This window comes from Telmatherina bonti (genome assembly GCF_933228915.1).
Source record: "Telmatherina bonti genome assembly, chromosome: 17".
In the NCBI taxonomy this organism is placed as follows: domain Eukaryota; kingdom Metazoa; phylum Chordata; class Actinopteri; order Atheriniformes; family Telmatherinidae; genus Telmatherina; species Telmatherina bonti.
This window is the reverse complement of record NC_136615.1, coordinates 14,557,470-14,575,545: the sequence shown is the minus strand read 5'-3', so window position 1 is coordinate 14,575,545 and position 18,076 is coordinate 14,557,470. Positions and strand designations below refer to the sequence as shown.

General features: G+C 39.3%; 2 protein-coding genes across 8 annotated transcripts in view; one reads left to right on the top strand and one right to left on the bottom strand.

Moving 5' to 3' along the window:
• The first annotated feature begins 3,981 nt into the window (after positions 1–3,981).
• uck1 (uridine-cytidine kinase 1) lies at positions 3,982–7,923 on the top strand. Its single transcript, XM_079256653.1, has 7 exons — positions 3,982–4,139; positions 4,537–4,696; positions 5,379–5,475; positions 5,568–5,710; positions 5,786–5,880; positions 5,972–6,020; positions 6,102–7,923. Exons 1-7 carry the CDS (start codon positions 4,050–4,052, stop codon positions 6,293–6,295), a joined length of 828 nt encoding a protein of 275 aa, XP_079112779.1. The 5' UTR covers positions 3,982–4,049; the 3' UTR covers positions 6,296–7,923.
• rapgef1b (Rap guanine nucleotide exchange factor (GEF) 1b) overlaps positions 6,335–18,076 on the bottom strand; it is a 43,519-nt gene continuing 31,777 nt past the window's right edge. For 3 of the 7 annotated variants that reach the window (XM_079256645.1, XM_079256647.1, XM_079256646.1), the window contains 16 exons: positions 17,230–17,391; positions 15,466–15,612; positions 14,864–14,956; positions 13,818–13,903; positions 13,210–13,315; positions 12,493–12,568; positions 12,137–12,221; positions 10,461–10,553; positions 9,932–10,117; positions 9,341–9,425; positions 9,144–9,238; positions 8,944–9,022; positions 8,754–8,855; positions 8,563–8,660; positions 8,333–8,461; positions 6,335–8,196 (listed from right to left, as the gene is read on the bottom strand). In XM_079256645.1, coding sequence (XP_079112771.1) covers positions 8,046–8,196; positions 8,333–8,461; positions 8,563–8,660; positions 8,754–8,855; positions 8,944–9,022; positions 9,144–9,238; positions 9,341–9,425; positions 9,932–10,117; positions 10,461–10,553; positions 12,137–12,221; positions 12,493–12,568; positions 13,210–13,315; positions 13,818–13,903; positions 14,864–14,956; positions 15,466–15,612; positions 17,230–17,391 — 1,773 coding nt within the window. In that variant the 3' untranslated portion in view covers positions 6,335–8,045. The remainder of the gene's footprint in view (positions 8,197–8,332; positions 8,462–8,562; positions 8,661–8,753; positions 8,856–8,943; positions 9,023–9,143; positions 9,239–9,340; positions 9,426–9,931; positions 10,118–10,460; positions 10,554–12,136; positions 12,222–12,492; positions 12,569–13,209; positions 13,316–13,817; positions 13,904–14,863; positions 14,957–15,465; positions 15,613–17,229; positions 17,392–18,076) is intronic. The other 4 variants (XM_079256649.1, XM_079256651.1, XM_079256648.1 and 1 more) reach the window with 3 other exon arrangements.

The following is an 18,076-nucleotide window of genomic DNA, read 5'->3' as shown; positions in this document are numbered from 1 at the left end:
ATATATACACATGTATATGTACATGTATGTGAGTGGTGTATATATATATATATATATATATATATATATATATATATATATATATATATATATACATATATATATATATATATATATATATATATATATATATATATATACATAAATATATACATAAAACAAACTCTTCCCCACCTAAGCAGGGTTAAGCAACGTACTCTTCAGTCACCACCACTTTAATTAATTTATCATTTGTTCAGTCTTCCTGTTCATGTCTATAGGTTCACAGCAGCCTTCACCTTAGCCAGACTTTTTAATGTAAAATCAACTTCTTCTCCTGCTCCCTTTAAGTCTTGTTACACAGGGCAGACATTTTAAAAATTCTGAGAACTACTTGCTACAATATTTATAGGCCTAATAATAATATAAAATTGGAAGTAGGCCCCCTAATAATAATATAAAATCAGATGTAGGCCCTAATTTGAGTCACACTAGCCATCCCAGAGGAATTTTGAGAGTTGGAATAAATTCTCATCCGTGGGGTCATTTTAATGTTTTTTGGTTGATCAGCCTCTATACAGTCACTAAAGCAGCAGTGAAATTTGATTTAGCCTTTAAATGGCTTTTCCATTAACCATACATTTCCCCTGTTGACTTAAAGGAAATAAACATTATCATTCATGTTTTTCAGGATTACCTTCAAAGACAAACATATCCCTGTCAGAACAGAGAGTATTACTTCTAAAAATGTTCAATTTCTGGTTCAGCTTCTCAAGCTGTTATACACTCTAATATGATTTCTTTATGTTTTTCATGAAAGCCCTCACTGTGCCTTTCCTAGGTTATCCTAGGGACATAGCCCTTTTGATGTAGTTATTTTCTGGAGTTTTGACTAATTTAATAAACAGCATCACAGTGTTTTTTTCCTTAAACCCCAAACTCCAACCAAACATAAAATATAATGCACAGGTCCTCCTGTGATAGTTTTTCTGCTTTCTGTGTTTCTTGATAATTGCTCTCTATTGCTCCTTTTAAGAATTTCATCTGAGGGCCTGTCTGGTTATAATCTACTTTGATTCTAATCCGAAACCATCCTCACTCCCTTCTTTTTTTTCTTTTCTTTTGTTCCCTTGGTAGTTTTTTCTGCCAGAGATCAGCATTCATGTTTGGAAAATGGATGTGAGAAATGACTCCAAAGCAGGGATGTGCAAAACTTCAGCTGCTGTTGAATTTATTTCAACAGCAGCTGAACACATCTTTGAGTAAGATGTATTGGAGCAGGGACACAAATTAAATCTGCAGGGCTGCAGCTGTCAATGACCAACTTTTGACACACCTGTTATGCTGCTGTTAAGAAAGCAAGAAAGACAGAAAGATAGAAAGAAAGAAAGAAAGAAAGAAAGAAAGAAAGAAAATAAATTATAATCAGTGTTTTAATGTGCTTGTATTTTGAAAAGACTGTTATGTGTGACGTCATCAATGTGCGTCTGTATCCTAGTTGATGAAATTTTGGTGTAACTTTAGTGACTTACAGCAGTTTTCTACCTCTTAAAATCATGTTGGTCTTTCAGAAGTGTTTGACTTTAAGCCGACTTACCAGGACAATTCACGCAACCAGCTTGGTGCGGTGTTTTTACCGCCGTCCAGCTGCGTCCAGACTCTGTTCTGTGCATCACCGTCTGACAGTAACAAACAGGACAGGACAGCTCACCTCGCAGGACCAAAGATATTTTCATCATTTGTTGCCTGTTGACAGATGTGAAGCACGTCTCAGCGGTCACAGAGGATTCTCGACCTCACTGGCCACCAGAGAAGACGCTATTGGGAAAATCCAGTCAACTCACTATCAACTAATCTACACGTGCAAGGTAGCAGAACCTTTATTTTATCGTCTTTTCAAGTCTTCTCTCAAAAATATATTGTGTGATGTAACCTGTGTCATTATAAGTCTAATATCCAACCTTTGGAATGTGTCATGTTGACAGGTTTGCTCCACCAGGTCCATGCAGAAGATCTCTAAGTTGGCTTACCACAAAGGTGTAGTGATAGTGACTTGTTCAGGGTGTAAAAATCACCATATCATTGCTGATAACCTGAAATGGTTTTCAGACCTAGAGGGAAAGAGGTGAGTGGTGCTGTGGCATTCAAACAATCTAGCTGGTCTACTAAATGTAGTTAATTAAAAACAAAGTTCAGTCAATCAAACATCAAAACTTAAAGAGGCAAGAAAGTTTAATAAGAAAAATTGTGTGAAAGTCAGCATCGAGATAGAATAACAGAACCACCGAGTGTTTTAAAGAACAGCAAAGAAATCCATGCAGAGTATTCATTCATTCATTTTCCTAACCACTTAGTCCAATTAAGGTTCGCGGGGAAGCTGGAGACTATTCCAGCAGTCTTTTGAGTGAAAGGCAGGGTACACCTTTTACAGCTCACCAGTCCATCACAGGGCTGCAGCACATTAGTGACAAAAAAATTAATAATGATGGAAATTAGATTGCATGTAAACATTGATGGGATGCGGGGGAGCAGGAAGTAGGAAGTAAAGCAGATATATATGAGGGAACAAAATGAGTAAAACCTTTTCAGCTTATTTAATTTTTTTTAGTACTATATTGAACTTGCACAAAAGCTTGATTTAAATCTTGGAAGCAGGGTATCCACAAAGATGAGTTAGAAAACAACAAGGAGCAGCAACAAATTAAATATTGTCATACCTCATCAATGTAATTTCATGTAAATGAATTGATCCAATGAATTAATTAATATTTCAGCCATATAAAATTAATATCTGTCCATGTTTGGTTAATGTGTGGAGAAGTCATGAAAAAAATATAGATATATCATTCTCTCCATGTGTGGTTCTAGGTTTCTTTTTGTTATGATTCTACCAGAAATATGTAATTTTAATTTAATAGTTTTTGGTTCATTTAAAATTCATGGACAAAGTTTTCAAAACATTCTTTACAAAGAGAGGAACAGGGCATGCTGACCTCACTATAGATTCCTACCAAGAAGAAGGTCCCATCTCAACATAAACTGTGATTTGACATTGATCAGTAACAACTTCCAGACTGTAGACATTGACACTAGGAATAAGGTAGTGTTGCATCTTATATTCACATATATGGTGGCATTTAAAAAAAAAATCTATTTGTCCTGTTTGTGTTTCAGAAACATTGAAGAAATCCTTGCTGCCAAAGGAGAGATGGTGAAGAGAGTTGAAGGAAGTAATGCTTTGGAGATAATGATTGATGAATGTACTAAAGATAAGTCACAGTGTGGTGACGAGACAGAAAAGTCAGAAAATGACCCAGTGGAATGCTAATTATGTGTTTTCGGTGTGTATTAACCACATAAGATGTTTATATTAAATTTAATAAGCAATGCAAATCTTTTCATCTGCTTTTGGTCTTTGTTTGCTTTCTAAGAAGGTCAAAGTTAAGTCAGGGCCAGAGATATAAAATATTGTGCATTGTGGCAACTAAAGTATTCAGAAGGAACATTTTTATCCTTCACCTATTTTATCTTTTGAGGCACAAAACACAGCATGACAGAAAACAAATTACAAGAGAAATCACAGCATTTCGGAAACATGGATATGTCAAAGATCAAAAACAGATCTTTGTGTTTGAATAAATGCAAAAGAAATTCAAAAAACTAACCCACAAACCACATGTACATATACTAAATGTATTTCAGCTATGTGAATGTGTATTGGCAGTTGTGTTTTTGTCAACCATACTGTTGATAAAATGTGAAATGGCATTCTCTGTTTAGTGTTTTCCTACATTATGTTTGGTCTTGTTGTATTAGCGATGTTATTTAGCAAAATTCTATGTCTATAGGTTATAACCATATGGATGTAACCTCTGGTTATAACTCAGGGCTGTTTCAGTGTCCCATGAAGCACGTTGTTCTCGCGATAACAGCGTAGTTGCGGTCTAAGATCGTTGCAAAGTGCAATGTCTCGCGAGAACAACGCCTTGTCGCTTCCGACGAGCTGACCACAGGTAGCTTACAGTCAATTTATCTGGATTTTGAAAGTCTTTACTTTCCATTTGTTGGAAATGGATGTTCCTGAAACAATGGATGAATCAGAACGACCAAGACATCACCCGTTCTTAATCGGAGTTAGCGGAGGAACAGCCAGCGGCAAGGTCAGTACCTTTATACACGAAGTTAGCATACCGGTTAGCTTAGCATTGTTTACTAGCATTAGCATACATCAAACTGTCAAAACAATCGGCACACCCACTTGACGAAAACAATTCACTAATAATTACGTTATTGGACTTGAGCCACAGTAAATATTTCCTTGTGCCACCTCTTTTATAACGAAATTTATGTGCAAAGGACTATATAGTTAACCGATGTAACAAAGCTGTGATCGATTCAGTCATATGATACATTTATAAACTGAGGTCACTGTACCTTACACAAGGACAGCCTCTTCTTTCTGGACACCCTAATAAATAACATGAACATGTTGTAGTTCAGCCTAGTCACGCGTTGTCACACACAATAACACCAGCTGAGTGAATTCTTCTCCCACAGTCAACAGTTTGCGCCAAGATTATGGAGCTCCTGGGCCAAAACAAAGTGGACCACCGCCAGAGGAAAGTGGCCATTATAAGCCAGGACAGTTTCTACAAAGTCCTGACTCCAGATCAGAAAGCCAAAGCGCTTAAAGGCCAGTACAACTTTGATCATCCAGGTAGGATCAGCTTACAAAACAGTACTTATTCCAGTCAAGTTTTATTACAGCACCATACAAGTGTCTGGATTTATTAAAAGTTTTGTCTAAGAGATGTTCACATGGTTGAGGGACATGAAAACATCAGTTTTCCTACCTGCTTCACATAATAAAAAGGCAAAATTACAAGTTATTATAAAGAAATCTCTGATTTTATTTAGGTCCTTTGCAATGTAAAATATGGAGTAATGTCAAAATCAGAAAAAAGAAATCATTTTTATAAAGGTACGCTTTTGGCTGATGCAAGTCCTATTACCCAGAATATAGTCATAATAAGTCTGAAGGGAAACTAGTTTGTTTTTCAGATTTTATTTCGCACACACGTTTATTTTGGGTTGCTTGGCCTGACTTGGTGTGAGACAGGTCTGAAAGCTTTTGTGCGGTCTATGTTTAAGAAGGTCGTTTCAGTTTTAGACTAACAATTTGCAGTGATAATGGTACAAATATGAGGTATGTAAACAAAATAAAATCTTTGCTGTGCTATTATCCAAAACCTACAGGCATCAAATATTACTCAAGAATTTTCTGTTCCATTTCTGCATGGATTTGTTTTGACCAATAATATTAATCTTTGTATGACAGATTGGTAACACAATAAATCTACTGGATTGCTAAATTTAAACTTTCCTTTTGTGTCTTTCAGAGGCATTTGACACAGAGTTAATGTACAAAACCTTGAAGGACATTGTGGAGGGAAAGGTGGTTGAAGTACCAACATACGATTTCATCACCCATTCCAGGTCGGAAAGTAGCTTTTAATGCTGATTAAGTCTTGATGAAAGATCCTTGGTCCTCGTTTTTCGTTGACGTCAGTCTTGTACTTTGTTTATAGGTTGGAAGAGAGGATCACGGTGTACCCGGCAGATGTAGTTCTCTTTGAAGGCATCCTTGTTTTCTACCCCCAGAAAGTGCGCGATATGTTTCACATGAAGCTCTTTGTAGATACAGACTCAGATGTGAGATTGTCTCGCAGAGGTATTTATGTTTCATTCACTCAGAATATCTGCTCTTGTCCCAGTCTGTCAGTGATTTGACCTAATTTTCCTGTAGTCCTGCGAGACATGAGCAGGGGGCGCGACTTGGAGCAGATTCTCAGTCAATACACAACATTTGTAAAGCCTGCTTTTGAGGAGTTTTGTTTGCCTGTAAGTATTAAGGCCACCACTGTTCACATGGACAGTTATTTTTAAACATCCTCACATTATTTCAAGAGTTTGTTTTATGTTTGTTTCTTAGACTAAGAAGTATGCAGATGTCATCATTCCAAGAGGAGTTGACAATATGGGTAAGTAATCTAAAAAACATTTCTTGCCAATTTCTTCATGATCAGTAATGCTTGAAAAATTCCTCATTTGTCTGTCTTCAGTTGCCATCAACCTCATTGTGCAGCACATCCAAGATATTCTGAATGGTGACATTTGCAAATGGCAGCGTGGATCCATTAATGGGCATGGCCGAAGCTTCAAACGGGTCATCTCTGAGCAGAGCGACCTGCAGAATGGCGCCCCTAACCCTCCACCAAAGAGGGTCCTGCTGGAGCCCAGTAGTCGGCCTCACTGAGACAGAGTTGTGTGCGCATGTGAATAGATGGGTCCAGACTGTGAAAATGAGATTTTATTTGGAATTGCTGCTATCGATTTGTCAGGAACTATCTCACCCTCTGTGGGTTTTCAAAATATCTATAACCACATTACAGACATTTAAAGCTGCAACCGGTTCATTAGTTTATAAAAAAAAAAATTATCAGTGGTATATCTAGTATGCTTATAGTTTTTTTTCCCACAAATGAGTCTTCCATGATAGTTTTTTTTAATGTTACCTAAATGGTTACATGACCTGTTACTGAAATGGAAGGTCTTGTATTTGAAGATAAGAAGTATTTAAATATTTAATTTCTTTGTGCTTTTTCACTTCAAGTGTGACTGTACAGGTAAACTAACTTGTTCTTAGAAATGACTATATTTAAATTAATATAATGTAGTTATGTTGCTTTCTCTGTTTGTAATAACTTCTTAAAATCAAATTAGAGCAAGATGTGTTTTTCAGAAATATTACTTAGTTTGATGCCTAGCACCTTTTCATTATCTAATGCTAAATCCATGCCTTAATTTTTTTAAATTAAAATTTTCACTCACTGTCTCTGTACAGCAATAAATAGAAATTCTTTTAATCTTTTTTTCCTCAAGTGTCGAGTTATGTACCTGGAGGACAGAGAAGCTTTTGACAGGCAGTGTTTATAGAAACAGAGCTGTTTGTTTTATTGTAATTTGAGAGCACAGTGTGATGTGTTGGTTTTAACATTATTCCAAAAAGGAATCAGATGATTTACTACAGCACATGTTGGAATGACAAGCACACAAGCCACTGAGGACTTCAGTCACACACAGACACTCCACTCCTTCACACACAGACATGACTGGGACATGATTGCGATTGCCTCATGGTTCTCTACACTTGACCATGGCACTCGATGATTCCGTATGAAGTCCATAGATCACAGCATCTTTAGTAATTCATCTTTTTTTTTTTTTTTTGCTTTGCTTTTTTAAGTGCACATACATATGGCACTTGGGAGAAGCTAAGCTCTTCTCATTAGCATAAACGTCCTTTTTAAGAACAAAAGGAGCACTGTATATAATACATGTCATAACCATACATGATTCTTACACAAAAATGTTTCAAAACAAACTCATAAATTCCAGTCTATAATGGCCATCCTCTCTCCAAGCTCAAATCCCCTTACACCCGCAGCATTCTCAGCTTGCAGCCTGTGTGTGGATGCAACAGTTAGTGGTGGGCTGCTCTCGCGGGTCTGCTGTCAGAGGGGAAGTCGTAAATCGGTAAGAGGGTTGCAGAAAATGACCAGCAAATGGCACATACATAAGGAAGATGAGGAAGGGGCTTGAAAGAGTAATGGACCATTCAGTTCAATCTCACTCGCACGCAACAGCTCCACTCTAAAACAGAAAGCCCAGGGAGCAGACCTTGGTCATTTCCGTAGCGTCTCCCTGTCCGCTCTGATTCCTCGCTCCTACTTGGCACCAGGTTTTCTCTGGTTTCATTATAGTCTTTGAATCTCTCCCTGTCTACATGCCAGACCACTGTAATCCCAAATATAATCTCCCAGAGCAACAGCGCTCCTTGTAAACCTCGACGACGCTTCACTTGTCTGTAGTTTGTACTGGATTCCCCACGAGTCTCCCATTAGCTTTCAGAAGATAGCTTCCATTTGTCTTTCTCTCAGTCTGTAGTAAAGTGGAGTTAGTGTCATGAAGCACAGTTGGAGGTCAGTTTTCTGGGCCCACAGGCCCTAGGTCTTCTCCTCGCGGTCCGTCTTGCGCCTGGTAATGTTTCTAGGTTTAATCTTCAGTGACAGTTCCCACAAGGCCTCCTCAGCCAGGTGGTCGCTGAAGTCATTGAAAAAGGAGATGATGTCCTCATTGCGTTTCAGCTCATAATGCCTGAAATTGAAAAAATTTAATAAATGTAGGCATTTTTAATTTAGAAAAAGACTTGTGGAATTAATATTTTATGATGATGAATTTATAAAATGATAAAACAAATACGTTTTTTTCCCCCCGTCATTAACAGACTTACACTTGCTGGAAGCGACGCATGCTGTCCAAAATATTGAATTGCTGCCAGCGTTTGGAGAAATTGACTTTCCCTTCTATGAGGTCAGGGTTCCCAAGATGGACAAAGGTCAGGTCCTGGAGAATGAGTCCTCTGCAACAAAGAGGAATATGAAGATGCCAAAGATAAACGGCAAAGTCAAGTTGTAACTGAACAGCAGACCTGAACGGCTCTAAATAAGCACATTTACTCACAAGTAGGGGATACATGGGGGCTCCACTTCTGCCAGAGCAGCTCTGTATGCTCTGAAGGAGGAGGAGCTGTCAATCAGCATGCAATACTCCTCCAATCCCTGAGAAAATGAATTAAGGAGAGGTGTGGCAATGTAAAGACAAATGTATCTTTATCGCTGTGAGATGACACGTTTTATGAACGATCTTCCTACCTCTGAGGTCTGTTTTTGCCATTCCAACCTCCTAATGGGGGCCGAGTCCAGGGCAGATAGTATCGCCAAGTAGGAGTTGAAATTATTCAACTTTCTTAAGTGCTGCAAAAAAAAAATCCCAAAAAACCCCAAAAGGTCTAAATTTTGAATACTACAATAATTATGTTTTTAAAGTGGTACAGTTACTTACCTTCATTATCTTAATGAACTTGAGAAGCAGCTTCTCTCGGTCTTGGGCTTTCTCTTGCTGAATTATTAAAGAGCGGACCCTATAAAAGAGAAATATTTGGGTTTTTGCATTTCAGAGACAGAAAAGCCAGGAGTTCCAGTAATATGAAAAAAGTTATTCACTTAAGCAACATAGCACCAGGACTGTGATTATTGTCTTACCAATAGCTCATGTTGTTAAAGTGCTCTGTGAACTGAGTCAGGTTCGGACTCTTCTCCTCATTCTGCTCCTTAGCCCAAAGCAGAACCTCTGGAATCTAAAGGATAACATGAGGAATATATAGTTAAAATCAGCGTTGCCTCCATAGGGCTTAGAGTCCCAACCACAGAATACAGAAACCAAAATGAGAAGTCTATACCTCAATTTTGTAAAAGAGTTCAGCATCTAGAAGAGTAAGCTGATCAGCAATCTCATGACTGCGGAAGTCGTGCAGAGTTCCCGGTCTGTTAAAACACAAAATATTTAGTGACTTGTAGTTGTAGATCTGCAAAGGATTTAATTTTATCTTGGTAATAAAACAAAAATGAGATGTGCACTGCTTGTGTGTTTAATGCACATTCTTCCTCTTCATGCCTTTCTTCAGTCTTTGATCCTGATCTTCATCTGTCTACCGGACAGACTCCAACTATGATCTAAAAATTTCACCTTCAAAAAGTTCTCTTTTCCCTCTTAGCCCTGTCCCCTAAAATCCAGTATAGTATATTAAATAAGCCGAGAGCTTCCTGTCCTCTGGCAGACTGACAATGCTGCTACGTGTCATCGTTTCCAGCCTCTTATTCTTGTGTTCTTTACTTCATACAACATGACTCTGAAATAAGTCTACAAACAGTTCCTAATCATTTGTGTCTGACTGAACTGTATGTTTCCATTTATGACGAACAAATGGCTTGACGACAGTTTTTTTTATCAACACTCCAATGTACATCTCAGACAAAGTCCCCCTCAGTACCTTGCAGAGACCCCTCTGGCAGCCAGGGGTTTGAGTGAGTTAGTGTAGCGCAGCAGCTTCTTTTGTTCCACCTTATCCAGGATGTTCTTGCGGAGCACACGGGCAAGGCTGAGCTCGCCATTACACACTAGCGTGAACACTAGTTCCATGAGCTGTTTCAGGATGTCTTCCGTCAGCTCCACCAGGCTGGGACGAAAAGGTACAAAGAAGAAATGATTTCAAGTTTAAAATTTGGGATGTGGCAATAGAAAATGTTGCTTTATTTTGGGGGGGGTTGTTGATGATGTTGAAATAAAAAACTGTATTTAAAATATGTATTACAGATACTGATAAATATATGGCTTTAGACTTAATAAGAGATGGATGATTACCTAAACTGATCAACAGATAATGTGAAATAAGCTTAGTTTAAGTATACCCATATAAATGCATCTAATAAATCATAATTGTGTGAACAATTCATGTGATCTTGTCTGCAAGGTGTAGGTGTGTATTAGATGTAAGTGATCGATGGAAAAGTCAGTCTTACCACAGCTCATCCACCACACGAACCAGGACAAAGAAAGTGTTCTTGCTGACTCGCTTCTTGAAAATATCTGGACTGTGACAAAATGTGGTATATGTGCTTTGTGGTCAAGGATGATTAAATAAACAGTTTATTAAATACAATAAAATGACAACAAAAAACAACTCAATAACTGTGTTGTAGGTTGCGTGGCCAGAGTGGCTAACAGGTGGCAGTGGGCAGAAGTCCTCCAACTGTGAGGTTACTGGCTTTAAATCCTGTTGGGTTTTTGAGAAATATTACATTTGAAACAAACAATGTCTCTGCAAACAAAGGCATGTGGGAGACTCCCAAAATTTATGATGGGAAGTGCTCTAGTTTGATGAATAAAACTGATGTTTTGGCTATCAAGAAAAGTGCATGGTCTGGCACACATCACACCTCTTCATCCAAAGAACGCCTTCCCACAGCAAAACATGGTCATGGCAGCATCATACCGTGGGAATGAGAAAGCAGCAGGGACGAGGAAACTGGTCCTAGTCAAGGGAAAGAACTATGAGCCTAAATATAAGGATATTTTTGAGCGAATCAAATGAGAATCTTTGGTCAGATTTCAAGCTTGCTGTTCACAAGCGCAAACTATCAAACTTGAAGGAGTTTCCCCCATTTTCCTTTAGGAATGGGGAAAACTTCTTGTAGCTCAAAGAACAGGGTGGAAAACTAAAAAACAACCTGCAGATGTGACTGTTGCAAATGGTGGTTCTTTAAAATACTGCCTTTAGGGAGGTGGATAGTTATCCACATTGATGTTTCCTGATATTTTGTCCTATTTGTTGTTTGCTTCAAACCAAAAAAAAAAAACAAAGATAAATCACATCTTCACAGTTGCAGGCATGGTCTGTAAATTAAAGGATGCAAACCCTTAAACAATCCATTCTGATTCCAGGTTGCGAGGCAACAAAATACAAAAAATGCGAAGTGGGGGTGACTTCTTTTTCAAAACACTGTAGGGTATATGATTTTTCATTACAAGATGATAAATGAAGGGATGAGTTTTCTTCTCATAAAATGTGTCTTTTAACAGCACAAGAGAAATTGCAGTGGATGTACGATATAATAAAAGACCATTCTTTTAAGCCCTCGAGTTCTTTCTCAACCTCATTTCCTTGTGTAAACAATATCATTTCCCCACAATCTCTGTCACAAGTGGATTGTTTATTAGGTTTTACAGTGAAAACAGCAAGGCTGCAACAATATTCAATTAATCTGTTAATATACTCAATCTGCTGGTTAAATAATCAGACTTTAAACTGTAATAAATTAAAGAAAAGAAAATCACTTCATAAAAAAAGAGCAATGGTAATGGTTAAAAAGGATGCTGTTAATTTTTTGTTTGCCTACACAACCCTTTCACAGTTTCTGCTCTGCATAGCAATGACAAACAATTAGAGAAAATTCAGTCTCCCTAACCCTCCCTTGTAAAGGTTCAGATGTCAGTCTTCATCTTTAGAAGGCTTCGGCTGAACTGGTGGTTCCCAAGTATTGAATGCTTTTCTGGGAAAGATTTAAATGAGAAAAAACAAGATAAAGAAGCCTTTGCCTGAGTAAATAAGGATTAAAGCATGAAAAACAGATGTGCAAAACAAAATAAATAAAATAAATCAAGCTTCGTGACAAGTTGTGTAAATTAAAAAGGATATCTGTAGTGTAGCTTCTTAATGAGGTCCTCTGGGGTTATGAAAGTCCTATATGTAGTCAGAAAGGCTTCACAGTACAAAACAAGATCTGTTGCGTAAAAACAGAGGAAAAAGCAGCAGATTTCAGTGGAAAGCAGCCAGTGAACTAATTAAAGCTGACAGCACATCGTCAAATGTGAAGGCTATACACTCAGATTAACATACTGAAAAAAAAAACAGTGAAGCTGAGGCTGTTTAAAATGCTGCACATAGAAAGTAACATAACAATTACTCTTAAGCTGTCATTAAAAAAATGCATGCAGCAAACTAAACAGTGCCAAGCCAATGACCCAGAATCACAGTAACACAAAGTGACGTACCTTTGCGGTCTGTCTCTGTTGCGTGGACTAATAGGATATCTCCTGATCCAGCACGAACATCAGGGCCATCATCATTCTAGGAAAATCAAGAGTCATAAATGTGGAGCAGGAAAATAGCAAAGCATGAAAATGAGAGCAATATGGGAAGAAATATGTTAGAGACAGAGAGCAGATTCAAAAGAGTTGATGTTAGGTGATGCAGTCTAGCCCAAAATGTAGCATGCACTCCCTCATCCTGCAGCAGCTCTGCTGATGACGAAGAAAAAGTCAGTACAATACAATCTCCAGCTCTGCGATATGTCTTCAGCAACATAAATGCTGTCACGAATTTTAAATCCTCCCCGCTGCATTCCCCATCTCTCACTGTAACTCACTACTGTTACCCTGTCTCTAACCTTGCAGACAGGCAAGCAACATTTTCATTCATCTGTATATGAGACTGCACCACACAGGACAAAGGAGGAGGAGGCGATGAAGTAGAGGGAGGGAGGTTCATCGGTTTCAGCTCTGCAACTTCAGACATGCAACTCCAGAGGGCAGCAAAGATTATCAGAGGTGCATCTTAGGATCTGATTTCACTTCTGAGTGACTCACAACGACCTTTAGCCTCAGCTAGACTAACGGGATGAAATGTGCTTTGTATGCTGGTGCCGCTGCACGTTTCTGTCCTAGTAAACTTCTAAAAACAGCATTAAGCATCAGCAGTTGTTGTCTTACCTCTTGTTTTAGTGTTATCCTGCTCATAATCTCCTTGTGGTCTATGAGGGAGAGCTCATCCACATCCTCTTTATCATCGCCGGCTGTTTCTGTTGACTTCTGTTTCCTAATAACACATACAAAAGACCACAGTCAGTGTGGACACACTCATTTTCATCCAAACCATCACTAAAGCCAGGCTCCAAATCTCAACTGAAACAATTATCTTTTTTATATATATATATATATATATATATATATATATATATATATACACATATATATCCACTTTTATTTATAAAAACCATAAACAAATAGTACAAGTGCTTTGTTGTTATATTCAGTTTAGAAGAAGAAAAACAGCAAAGGGTTTTAGCCTCTCAAAAATGAAGACTGGATGTTGTTCTTAAGAAAATCCTGCGTCTCAGAAAACATAAACCACTATAAAAGATAGCCCACCACTAGCTAACTTCTAGCATTGTTATTCGTGTGACAAATCCTTGTAACTAACAGAAGGTGCAAAAGGTTGGTTTAGAATACTCACATATTAGAGAAAACACACATATGTGCATAATAAATACATACACATAGTTAGCATTTAATATGGAGGAAAATACAAAGACTATTACCTTTCTTTATCCAAAGCCTCTTTGCTATTGCTGGAGGGTATCTGAGGGGCAGGGTCTTGAAGTACATCATCAGCTGCAATCGTTTCCTAATCAGTGTAGGGACACACACACAGACAAAATCAGCCTCTATACAGTTGGTTACATGGGAAGTCACTGGTAAATGGTTCCATGCAGTAACAGATCGAGATCTTATGAACCAACAGGATCTCATGCAACATGTCTGTATGGAAGGAAGGAAGAATGGATGCTTTGCAAACATGTTTATCATGTTTCCTTAAAACAAGGAAAACAAAAGCATTAATGGGAAAATGCTGCATTTCCTCTACACGAGTAGAGCAAACCCAACATACTCAAAACAAAACAACACCAGAGGGAAGGATTCACTTGAATTCAAACTACACCAACATTAAACCAGCACATCTGTGCAACCACACATCTGCACCCTGACCCTCTTTGCACATGTTGAAAAACAAACAAAAAAACTCTCATCCCATCATGCCAAAAATACATCCCAAATACACAAGTGTACCCAAAGGAATACAATCACACACGCACACAAGCTGTCACACATGCACAGGTGCACATGATTTGTTATGAGGAATGTTATTGTAAACCTGGAAACCCACTGAAAGTCCCTTCTTGAAGCAAAGACATGGCAGATGTTAGATTAGAATAAGGTTAAAACGCTTGTTACATTTGAAGCGCAGCCAGAGAGACAAGAATCACCAGCCAGGCAGTCAAAACAGCAAACAGATGGACATCTTTTCCACAGACACCAACCAGAGCACATGATTCCCTTACAGGCAAACCTGTGAACCTGAAGTCATGCTCACTCAGGTCCGCCTATGCTCACATTCCATTTAAGCGCTATACGTCCAGGAGATGAATCAAAAAGCTGTGCAGTGCAACATGTCAGAGTAACATGTGCCCGTTGAGCAGACCTCTGCACTTCAAATCCCTCAACACATTTTGAATTGATTCATACCCTGAGGTGACGAGACGCGCAAATGGAATTGACCTTTCACCCGTGGCAGACAGCTACTTACTCTGAGGGAGAGAGGCAGCTCCCCATTGGCCTGGCTGGACGAGTACAAGTTGACATACTCCCCCTCCCCGCCCTCGTCATTCGCACTCTCGCTCTATGGGAAAAGAGGAGGGACACAAACCAAGCCTTAAAGCAGCAGAGAGGGGCACAGAGAGTTTGCTAAGGGTGTAGCAAACGTGAGGTGTGAATATGTGTCTAAGGAGGAGAAGATAGCAGCTGGCCAAGGTCTGGTATTCTACAGGAAGTGGGGAGTTTTCCAGCTCTGCTTCTCATGACCACCAGGTGGCACTGGAGTGTGTCATATGTAAAGATAACTAATTACTGGCAAGAACATGCAATGCAACATGCTCTACTGGGATTCTTTTAGGACCAACAAGCACGCAGCATTTTGTGGGCAGTGATAATGACAACAAGATGCCACTAAGCAAACCAGTCAGTATATTATCATTTGAGTATCAATACAATAAGAAAACAAAGACGCTGTTATCTAAGTTCAATCTGCCAAAAGAAGAGGGCCATTATTAGATTATATTATCTATCCATAAGAACTCCTAATTGAAGTATCCTGCGTTTGCTTCCAACATCTAGCCTTTGTGAGCTCACCGCTGAGGTGTGGAGAGAGTCAGTGAGAGAAGACTCAGATGGAAGACAGACAGCCACAGAGCCCACTGAGCCAGCCAGGGAACCGTTGGGCCCGCCCCCGCTGCCATCAAGAATGGTGGCATTGGTCAAGGCAACCTGGTCCAAGCTCTGTGATTGGTTGAAAAATAAAAGAAAAAGGAAGCAAGAAAGGAAAAAAGGAATAAAATAAAGGACAGGACTGAGAGATCAGAGAGAAGTCAGAGCAGACAGAAACACAAGCTGAACAACAGGAAGCAGGGGGAAGAGATGTTCACCTCATTCTCCAACACCTCTATTAAGCCTGGACTATGGGTATGATGTGACTGAACATGAAACAGACGCCACACACACACACAGACATAAAACAATACAAAAGTAAAAGCAGCGCCAACAGAAAGATCTGTTAAATGAAATTAAAGACAAGTGTTGAACTAGTATATTAGCAAATTTAAATAAAAAAGCTTGTGTCACAAGATGCTTTAATGGGTTTGATAGTATGTGGCCAGCTGAAGAGATGCCCGTCAGCAGGGAGGTAAAGGTAACCTGTCATAACGTGTTTCACATACCAACCCTGTTTCAGCATACCAACACTGAGCTGCAGACACATGTCACTGATAAACCACTGCACACACACCCGTGCACCACAATAAATGTAGTTTTTCATGCAGAAACAGCTTATTTAGCTTTTTTTTCCCCCCAAACAACATACAGTTTAAAATAAAAGTTGTCAAATTTTGTACAGTGATTAAATATGCCTTTTTCCTCCTGGCATCCCTCAAAAAGTATTTTTCCCCTATGAAACTGAGGAATGAAAACAATCCAAGGAAACACACGAATGACGGTAAGTGACGGTAAGTGTGTATTAGCGAGAAAGGAGGTTCCAGGATAGGGGGTGAGGAAGTGGGTTTAGACTAGATGGGTATGAGAAATAGGACAGCTTGGAGTGACTGGCACTGCAGACGAAAGAAGACGAAGAGGAGAGAGGAGTGGTCAAAGGAGAGGGAATGTGTTTTCAGCTCCATCTGGTGCTGCACTCCACTTGAGATATCCTGAGGGAGATCCATGCCATGTCTTAGCATGCCTTGCACACCATGAGGTCATCATAGGTCAGTTCTTACAAAAGACTGACAAAAACAATGCTACACAAAATCTAGTCAATCTTAGGGTAAGGGTCAAGCCCTAACAAACAGATATATCTCTTACTGACCACAAAGCTAATCCATCCACAAGAATCCTCTAATGGCTAAGTTTCCATTAAGACTTACACATGGTTAACTGGTTGGTTATGATGCCAAACCAAGGTTTTGAAAGCCTCCTGGTTGCTCCAAACAAACAATTAAGCGACTGTATCTCAGAGGCAAAGTGTAAAGAATAAGGTCAAATATTTACCCGTCAAGTTGGCTAGCCAGCAGCTACGCAGTCACAACAAATAACGACACACACTCATGACCACACAAAGCAAACAATCACATATTTTTTAATTCTTCATTCGAAAACACAGCAAAACACGGCACCATCTAATCTAAACAAATGCACACATGGAAGGGCGGATGAACAATTCAGGACCACACAGCAACCAAAGCATTGACCCTTGAGGGATGACCCTGTCGGAAACAACTATGGTGAACAGACTGCATCACATATGGAACACACAAGTCATGCCACCACTAGACCAGTCCAGGACCACACAGCACCATGCCAGAGCAGAGAATGGGAGGGATTGGAGGTGGGGAGGGCGCGACTCACCGTGGGTGTGGTCAGAGATGCCTGGCCATTCAGGTAGGAGTTAGAGACGGACATGCTGAGGCCCAGCCCAGAGCCCGCCTCCTCCATGGCCGCTACAGACGGCTGGAGGTGGCAGGAGAGAGAAGAGGAAGAGGAGGAAGAAGGGGAAGAGGAGTGGGAGGCCTGAGATTGAAAATAAGGAGAAATAAAAAAATAAAAAAAAGGCACAAGTGGAAAAGTAAAATAGTGACAGTATGAAGGAAAGGCAAAGAGAGAAAACGAGGTGTTATGTGAGAAAAAGAGTCGAAACACTAGTAAGCAATAATGAATTAGAGCAGATTTATCGAAATTCAGCAGCAGCAGTAAGAAGTCAGAGAAGAGAAAGCTGAAGAAATCTTGGAGCAGAGATGAGAAGCATCAACACAATGGCTGACGATATAAAAAGAGCAGAGCAAATACATGTGGACCATTGTTATCACAAGTCCTCTTATTGTGTGATGGTTCTTCAAAAGCCTTCATTAGTAAAGGTTAAAATAATGTGTTCAGTGTGACAGTCTAATAAAGCTTTTAATATCCTTAGCTTTGAAGGTTTTAGAGAAACCAGGCCATCAACAACATGGTCTAAACAGAGCCAAAATGATCTGCTTTGGGTTTTTTTTTTTCACCCTTTCCATCTATTTTCTTATCCACACAGCAGCTGGAATTACTTTTTTTTTTTTTTATTTGCAAAGCCGTGTAAAGTCGCCAAAGCATGTAAGCCTGGAACATGGGTTTATGGAGGGGGCAAACGGGCTTATTCCACTGAGCCACGAGCTCATCAAGCCCAAAACACGAGGCCAGATTAGGCCTTGCTGCTGCTGCTGCAGAA

What these genes read in the sequence shown, in the direction of transcription:
- uck1 (XM_079256653.1), top strand. Translation starts at nt 4,050, where the DNA reads ATGGATGTTCCTGAAACAATGGATGAATCAGAACGACCAAGACATCAC. An exon ending in GATTTCATCACCCATTCCAG is followed by an intron (nt 5,476 to 5,567) that starts GTCGGAAAGTAG and finishes CTTTGTTTATAG; the next exon opens with GTTGGAAGAGAGGATCACGG. An exon ending in TTGAGGAGTTTTGTTTGCCT is followed by an intron (nt 5,881 to 5,971) that starts GTAAGTATTAAG and finishes TTTGTTTCTTAG; the next exon opens with ACTAAGAAGTATGCAGATGT.